General features: G+C 41.6%; 1 protein-coding gene across 2 annotated transcripts in view; it reads left to right on the top strand.

Annotated features, from left to right (window-relative positions):
* Positions 1-6,939: 6,939 nt before the first annotated feature.
* ZNRD1 (zinc ribbon domain containing 1) overlaps positions 6,940-9,049 on the top strand; it is a 4,318-nt gene continuing 2,208 nt past the window's right edge. Inside the window, exons 1-4 of one of the 2 annotated variants that reach the window (XM_012734129.1) lie at positions 6,940-7,004; positions 7,175-7,326; positions 7,513-7,613; positions 7,814-7,923. In XM_012734129.1, coding sequence (XP_012589583.1) covers positions 7,191-7,326; positions 7,513-7,613; positions 7,814-7,923 — 347 coding nt within the window. In that variant the 5' untranslated portion in view covers positions 6,940-7,004; positions 7,175-7,190. The other variant, XM_004694747.2, reaches the window with a different exon arrangement.

The following is a 9,049-nucleotide window of genomic DNA, read 5'->3' as shown; positions in this document are numbered from 1 at the left end:
AAAAAAAAATGTACAAAATGATGTAAAAATAAACTGTTATAAAATAAAAAAAATATGCAAGCAGTGCAAAAAATTTATAACTCTTGGCCCACTTACTGTAAATCTTGAAAGATTTGGACAGAGTCCCCAATATGAAGCCAGCTTGCCTGTGCATGCATATGCTATTTTGCTGTTTATTGGGATTACAGTTGTGGCTGCTGCTGCTTTTTACCCTGGTCTAGCTGTGAAAAGCCAGGAATTTAAGCCTTAAGCCACCTTGGGTCATCTCATAAAGCTTTTGGAAGGAATTTGTAGACAGACTCTCAGATAAGAAGCAAATCTTTTAAAGTTTAGAGGAAAAAGAACCAAAGCAAAGACTCCAAGGCAGTGATACCGAGGGGGGGTTAACAGGTAAGATGCTGTGGGCCTACCGCTGGGGGTACTGAAACTTTGAAAAATCTCATCCTCCTTGCAACCGGCTCCTTCCCAGGGCCATACTCCCCAGGCAGCTCTGTCCAGCTTCCCAGGTCTTAGTCTTTCTTTCATAGCCCTTGTCCAAGGTCTCCTATGATTTAGTTCCATTTTCACCCTCCTGGATTTCTCTGCCCTTATCTCAAGAAGAGCTCTTTAACTGTCCCAAAGTCCCCTGCCTGTGCTATCCTGGAAGCTGCCTACCTAACCCTAATGTGTCCTACAACTCAGCATTACCCTACTGCCCTACTGATTTGAATCAGTGTATCTGTCGCTATTCTGCTGATCCATATCTTTGCAGGGTGGGGTGATGGAAGACTGTAGGGCCACCCAGATAGAATGCATGAGGCAATCAGTGGGCAGGAGTGATTGGTTGGTGTATAGCCTGATCAAATTCCAGAATGAACAGAAAGCCAGTTCTTGAACCCAATGGAAGCCATTTTAGCCTTCTCACAAAAGGGGCCTACAGAGGTTTTGGAATCTCTTTAAGGGATTAGGGTGTCTCCCAAACATAAAGGAAGCAAAACTGATACTAATGTAAGATGATCTGTGCTCATATTTACAGATACTGTCAAAGACAGAAAACTGATTGTGGGACTAGAATACAGGAATATTCTAGTGCCAAGGTGTACTATGTTGCAGTCATCTGCAATTTGACAATTTAAATATTAAATTCATTTCAAATATTCAATAATCACAGGTGTAAGTGACTATAGAAATGAACAAAATTATAAGACATACCACTGCAGAAAGTGCTACAGGACAGTGTTGACCAGTAATATCTTAGTTAAGAAAAGTGTAGAATACTAGGAAGTTTGGGCATCAGGATTATCACAACTAAAGTATAATTTCCTCAGTGCATTCTTTATCCATTTCTTTGATTCTCTACTCATTAACTCCGAATCCCTACTTTCCCAACTTCCCAATATCTGAAAAGAAAATGAACCATCTAGAAAATTATTTATTTCATTCTGCTTGGTAAGTAAACTTCCCATTGATGAATGAGTATTGTAGTGAATTTGGTCACCCAAGTAGACCCAAACACTGGGAAGGTCTTCCTAAAGGTGACAGAAAGTGACAAAATGTGTTGTCAGAAATGCAAATAACTGCACAGCCTTCTTTGATCTCTTTCCTTCTCACAACCCTCCCCCCAAGGCCACTTAGGTGTTTTTCCTCTGTCTAGCACCTGAACTTAATTAACTGTATCCTAACTCTTGCCACACTTTATTATCTGTTTATGCAATCTAGGCCATCAGTTACAAACTCATCAAGGACAAGGCCTTCTCTTTATTCTCTCCTGGTAATAAACACAATGACCTGCACATAGGAGGTTCTCAAAATTAAGTTCCTCCTACAAATAAATTGTGTGCTGCAAGTTAAGCTTTTAAGGCATAATTAGTCCCCTAATGAAGTTGTGAATGAAAAACAAAAGACTATACACTGGTCTGTAGCAGTCTCTTCAGATTCATCATTGAGAGCAGGAGGCATGGATGAGGCAGACATTTTTCAACCCAAGTGTTCCCAAATGGGGGAACTAATATTTATGAGACATTTCATATGTGTTAATACTTATTTAAAAAATAATCCAACCCAAGACTGCTATGAAGTACTATTCCCACTTTACAGATGATTAAACATCAAAGATTAGCAACTAAAAAAACACAAGGCAACCGAAAGTAGGTAGGTCAGTTTTCAAGACCAGAACTGATATGAGATGGAACAGTCACTGAATCCTGTGGAGAGAACTCACACTTAAATAAAAAACAAAATCACTGAAGAAATATTTTATCAAAAAGCATTGAAACTTTACTAATATTTTATTTTTTCTATTTGGCTTCTCAAAAAGGGTGGTACAGTTAAGAATTTTTTTTGAAATGGCTTTACAACTGTATCTTCCCCTTTTTTATGTGGAGACTTTTCCATAAGAATATTCACTTTAATCAGATTTTTGCATGGCTGGTAAATCGGATATGCAGTAACATTTTCAAACTCTTTTACCTCCTCCTTTACCCTCTCACGCTTCTCATATGTATGTGGCTCTTTCTGCCTTTTTCTCAAGATTTCTTCCTTGAGTCTTTGCTCTACAAGTTCTCTCCCTCGAATCATGCGTTCCTGGTGATCTTTAATTTGTGTCTGTTCTCTCTCATATATCTGCTTCCTTCTCTGTGCAGTCTGGTTGCAACGTTCTGGTACAATTTTTGGAAATATTGTTTCACTGGGGCGTGGTATTATTTGTCTAAATGTTTTATTCTTAAACTCTCTGGTGCCTGTTCGATGTATGTGTCTTTCTATGTGTTTCACCTCTCTCTCGGGTACCAAATAGTACTGTTTTTGTCTCTCTATGCTTCTGGTGATTTTTCCCTCCAATTTCTTCCTGATTTCATCGCTTGTTTCTTGTCCTCTCATCATTTCCATTATTTTTTTATTGTAATAAGACTCTGCTTTGGCAAGCCAGTAGTCAAGAGAAAGAGCTTGCTCCCTACAGAGTGTTTCATGCTCCTCTTGATATTTCTTAGTTATCAGTTGTCTTGCTGCTATTGTATGCACGCCACCTAGGTTCTGTGAAGGGGAAGTACAGAAGTTTTATAATCTAAAATCCTATTACTCTGAACATATTCAAACAGGAACCTACCCTCGCTACTGACACCAAAAGAGGAGACATGTAACCTTTTATTTAATTTGTGTAGCAATTCTGATTTTGCTCCCATCACTGTGAGCTCTGAAAGTACCCATTACCAAAATCAATTAGCTAGTTTTTATAAATATAGTGTTGAGAGTTTCAAAATAATACTCTTATTTTCAAGTATGGATATAGTTGGAAAACATTTGCCAGTACATACACACTACTGGAAGTTGTCGCTTGGACAGAAGGGTTTTAAACTTAAGGTCACTTTTCCTAATAGTTTCAAACTGTTGTGAAGATAATTTACCAGGATTTTTTTCTCTAGTGGGGACCGTTGACCTGCAGCAATCCTAGGGTCTTTAGATGCTTTGGCCCAGGCCAATCTGGAAGATAAAAAAAAAAAAAAAACCCAGGTGGATTAGAATGTGGGTGTTGTAAGAATACGCCTACTTACATGCCAACTGACTCAAAAGCCACAATTGTTTTGTATCAAGGCCAAGGGTATTTTTCTCACAAAGAGAAAATCAAATAGGCAGTCCTACAGCAAAGCCATTTCTCCATGGGAAGCCACTGAATTCCTATGGAGAGCAATGAATGTCTTTTTAGTAAAAGGAAGGTCATTCATATAAACTAAAAGCATACTTCTCTTGTGGACTACACATCAACCACTCTGAATCTGTCTGAGGTAGAGAAGAGCCAGACTCCTTGGTGAAGCATTGCGCGAGCACTTCTGTTTCAGATTGTTCAGGCCCCAAACTTTCTCTGTTTTGTGAGATGATTTTGGATTTTGGTGTTATCAGTTCATTCTCTTTCTGCAGTTTCTTGATCCGGGCTCTCTCTGCCTCTATCAACACATATAGCATCTTTGCTCTCTAACCTTTGTTCTGAAATTATTTTCTTATCTGATCACCCACCCCTCTCTACTTGCCTGTCTTACACTGCCAACAAGCCTTCACCCTAAATCCATCATGAGACCCTGTTGAACCCCATGAGGTGACAATCTGTGATGACAATGGGACAGGACAGGCTGATGGCAACACAAGTGCAGACTATCAACTTTTATGTGTCATCCTAGTCTAATCTGCATTTACTGTGAGGTCATCTGAAGCTAGTGAGGATGCCTACTATTTCATCTCTATGCCTGTTTGCCATTTATGGTTAAGAGTTGGGCTTTGGAGCCTGACAGGGCTGTCTGAATCCTAATTTTATCATCTTCTAGTTGGGTGACTCAGGGTAAGTAAAGCTCTGTTAGTTTCCTTACCTATAACATAGGGATTAGACAAATACTTGCCTTTCAGGATTGTAAAGAGCATATGTAAATTGAAGAAAGTGACACAATGTTTGACATGTGGCAAGTTCTCTATAAATGGCAGTTGTCCATCCTCCACAGGTTAAGCCCTGACTATATTAGTCTTTCTGGTCTAGTCTATGTAGCAGATTTGTACTTTCTTCTGAATTTTTTCACTTTCCTTGAAAATCGGTCATGGTTCACATTGTAACTCAAATCACTCTTAATATTTTGATGCTAGAATTATGAAGTGTAAGAACTACTATCTATAAATACAATTATCTGTCTGTATTATCAGAAAAGCACTGAAATCAAATATTAATTCTCACTGCCGTCTTAGGCATATTACTGTTTGTTTCTGTATAGCTATTTCAAGATTTAAAAACTATAACCACCTTTTATTTATCTAGCACCGTGATCACAATTATGAATATTAATGATTTGTTAACTACACTTGTCACATAATAGCTGAGTATCTCTTACATTCTCTGAAATACCATATAGATCTTTTTATTAAAACATTCATCAGGTTTCTTTGTAGTAGACAGCTAAATTTGCATTATATATCTCTGTCCTTCTTCTCAAATGTTGTCCTACAAGTGCATCTTCATTGCATTCTAATTGTTCACTTGTACTCAAGGTATTACAACCAGGACCCCCAAACCTGCCTTTTTTTTTCTTTTGTTTTTAAAGATATATTTATTTATGCATACAGAACTGGGGTACAGGCCAGAGGTGCGGGGGTGGTGAGAGGCTTCACCTGAGACAGAGTGGGGGCCAGAACAGGCCAACCAACAATGTATAATGCTGAGGGGAGCAGCAGGCAGGCCAGGAGAGGTCTGCAGTGCCATGTGGATCCCCTCCCAGGTAGGGATCAAACTCATGCTTAAGTGGCTTTTTCTTAGCACTGTGCTCTAACCCGTTTGGCCACCAGGGAGGACTCAAACCTGCTTATTCTAAATAGGTTCTGCCATCCACCACGTCAAGACAAAATATGTAAGACCTTTAGTTGAAAGGAACTTTAATACAATTTGTGTGCAATACAGAAAAGACAAAGAATACAGCTTCTAAATCAAACACCCAAAGTTACCCAACCCCTCATGGGTAAAAGTCCACCCAAAAGGGGTTGGCCCTGTAACAAAGGTCGGAGAACAGTTTTCAACTTTGCAGTTGGTGCCTCAGCTCAAAGTCTGCAAAAATGTTTAATACATACTAACTGAATGTCAGATTGTGAGTTTTTGTGGGAAAAGGGTCATGCTTTATAATGTCTGTTCTTTGGTGGCACTAGGAAATCCTTTGCTAGTGGATATTCACTTTTTTTCAAACTAAAAAAGTAATGTTGGGGAGAGGAGAGAACAAATTTCAACTTCTACTTTCAAAGGAGAAGAAACAAGAGTAAAACCTGATGACCAACACTGGTTGGGCAATGGGCTAGCCTTTGTAAGATACAAAGAAAGCAGGTTAAGAGAAATTAAGGGGCTCCCGGCTTTTCAGTGTCTTGCTCGGAGTTTTAACGTCATCATTACTGTGTCTTCCCATCACTACAGAGAAAGGCAGACTAGAGACTCTCTGAGGGCAGACCAGACTGTGTCCACTAGAGGAGACAATAGAGATGACTCCAGACTTTTTATAGGTAAGGAACTTAGCACAGGTGGAAAGGTAGCACTGGTGGAAAGATGGGAGGGTACTGAAAAACTCTTCTAGAGGCTGTCCCTTTGGGGGCAAGTTTGTATCTTAGATTGCAGATTATACGTGAATGAAAATGGCATGCATGCATGCCACTTGTCCTAATGGGTTAGAAACAATTAGAAAAATGTCAATTGTCCACCTAATGGAGGATGATGATCTAAAGTCTGCTGGAGGACAGACACTGGGAGAGGTAGCAGTGAGGGTCCTCAATTCAACCACTAGCTGTAATTCTTACCACAGCTACTTCCTTAACTAATGCAAATTTTCTTCATCTGGAAGGAGTCTAAGAACTGGGCTGCTTCCCAAGTTTTCCACTTCATCCCTGTTTCCTCTGGCTTTATGTGGCTAAGCATTACTCCTTACTTTACCCTCATCACTCCTGGACTCTTGAAAGACAACTCACCTCTTCCAAGGTCCCGTTTAGTCCCCAAAGCACCCAAACCTAGTGGGGTCCCAGCATGGCCCAAAAGACCCAAGGAGCGTTAGGACTCTATCAGAATGTCTGCTGTTCTGAACCACTGGGCAGCCACCTAGGGGAAATACCGGCCCGGGAAAGAGGGCAGTCGCGTTCTTCATGGCCAAAGAAAACAGAATTTGTAAAGATTGTCCAGGGACACGCCCCCGAAACTGGGCCCCTACATGGTTGTAAAACCAAGAAAAGACATTTCAGAACTAGGTCCTGCGGAGGGCAGGCTGACCCGCAGCACAGTTACCCGTTTTCGTAGCCGACGTTAGGAAACCGGGACGAGGTGGCACCGCACCTGCCTCCCAAGCGCGTCCTCTCCAGCCCGGCGGCTCGCGGAGCGCGCTGCGCGGTATTATGACGTCACAGCCAACCGCGAGCCGGGATTCGCCGACGCTCCGCCCGCCGCGCTTGCGGCCCCAAAGCATAAGCTGAGCCCGCCGGGCTGGCAGAGTCTCCGGCTGCTCGGGACCGCCCCTGGGGGCCCCCTGGTAGCTGATGCGGGTGGGATCTCCGTAAACTTGGGCTTCTCGGCCTCAGGAGCCCGAGGCGTGCGCGGGAGGAGGGCGCGTGTTACCTGGGCGGAGGTGCAGGGCTAACTGAGGATTCCCTGGAGCGGGGCACGCCACTCTCTTTGTTAATAAACTTGTGTCCTTCCCAGGCCTCGCTTGCCCATCATGGACCTCGCCGGCACTTGTTCCAGCTTTCAGTCGGACTTGGACTTCTGTCCGGACTGCGGCTCAGTCCTGCCTCTGCCCGGAGCTCAGGATACAGTCACCTGTACTCGCTGTGGCTTCTCCATCAATGTGCGGGGTGAGAGGGGCTAATAGGATGGTGCCCCAGCGGTAGGCCCAGCATGGAAGTAGGGTTGGGGAGGCTCAGAGATCACAATATCAGTTGGATAGGACGTAGTGTCTCCCCGCCTAATGGAAGCGGAATTGGGGGTGTGTGCCCAGTCCTGCCACTTGGGTGCACAACCAGTTTTTACTGCCTGCGCAGACTTTGAAGGGAAGGTGGTGAAGACCTCATTTGTGTTCAACAAACTGGGTACCGCTCTACCTATGTCGATGGAAGAAGGACCTGAGTTCCAGGGACCCGTGGTAAGTTAGTAACGTCAAGGATTCGCCCCATTAAGTGGCTGGGAAAGAAATGGAGTGGTGATTGGTGAGATCTGGAGAGGTGTGTGCCCAATTCCAAGAGGGGGTCTTAGAGCCTCAGTGTCTGAAGAGGGTGAATGTGGGATTCTATGAGAACTGAGGAGGACTGCCCAGGCCTCCCTAGTCCACAAGTAGTTCCTCAGGTTGACAGGCGCTGCTCGCGATGTGGGCACGAGGGGATGGCCTACCACACCAGACAGATGCGCTCAGCCGATGAAGGCCAGACTGTCTTCTACACCTGTACCAATTGCAAGTACGTATCCTCTCCCTGCTCTCTGCCTTTTTCTCAGTTTGCTAACTAGATACAAGACCCAGTGACTTACATTTTGTGTTGAATAAATTGTTTCTTTTAGTCCCATTCCTCATTTCTGCAGAATTCGGATAATAGCTTGGCAGTACTTTATTGTTAAAAATTGCACCTTCTTTTTATAAGAAAATTTAAAATGATTTCAAAGGAGATTAAAAAACACACAAGTAGATTCCAACATGTTATGCTGGAATCTTCTTTTAAAAAAATACAGAAGGATACATAATATGATTCCAACATATTATGCTCAGAATAGTTTTTGGTGAGAATTTACTTACATAGGTTAAAGAACATGGACTTTCTGCATGGTTTTAAGACCTGTGTTTTTCTGTGCTGGGCAGTTTCAATACTGTATCTCAAGAAGTGCCTTTTTTTATTTATCTTTTTTGTAACTTGTTGGACTTTCTAAAAATGAGCACTGGCTGGTGGTTTTTTCATCAACCTTGAAATTGCCCTTTTTCCATCTTCTCAATTCTCGCATTCTGGAACTCTGGTTAAGTAGAACTGCCCTCTGTTTCTTTTATCCCGTCTTTATTATTTTCCATCATTGATTTTTTTTTTTTGAAATGTCTGTATTTGTGTATATCTCACATCGTGTAGCCCCCATAGAATTTCCACCACCAAGTTACCCACACCAGCACCTTAATCCCTGTGCTCTTCCCGCAGTTTTGTACCCTCTTCCTCCCCCTACCCCATGTCTCTGATTTAGTTGTCTGATTATTTTTGTTTAGTTTTGTTGTATTGATTTTTTTTCATCTTTTTTTTATTATTATGTTTTCTTTGGGTAATTAAGGTTTCTCTTCCAGCTTTAATACTGTATCCATTTTAATTATTATTTAAAAATTTTTTTAGTCCTACTTGATTTTTCAAATATCATCATTTAAAATAATTTTCAATCCTTAATCATAAATCTTCCTTTTATTCTTAAAGTAAGATTTACATGTAACTAACCATATTAAACATGGCTATTTAATAGTGATAATTTGAGTAGTTTTTTGCGGGTCTGATACTGCTCTCTGCTATTTCTGCTTTCATGGTGCTTTTTTCCTTTCTTTTGTGATTTTTGACTATA

This window comes from Condylura cristata, unplaced genomic scaffold, assembly GCF_000260355.1.
Source record: "Condylura cristata isolate star-nosed mole 26May11 unplaced genomic scaffold, ConCri1.0 scaffold00046, whole genome shotgun sequence".
NCBI lineage: Eukaryota > Metazoa > Chordata > Mammalia > Eulipotyphla > Talpidae > Condylura > Condylura cristata.
Note: the sequence above shows the minus strand (reverse complement) of the source record. Positions and strands in the feature narration are given on the sequence as shown.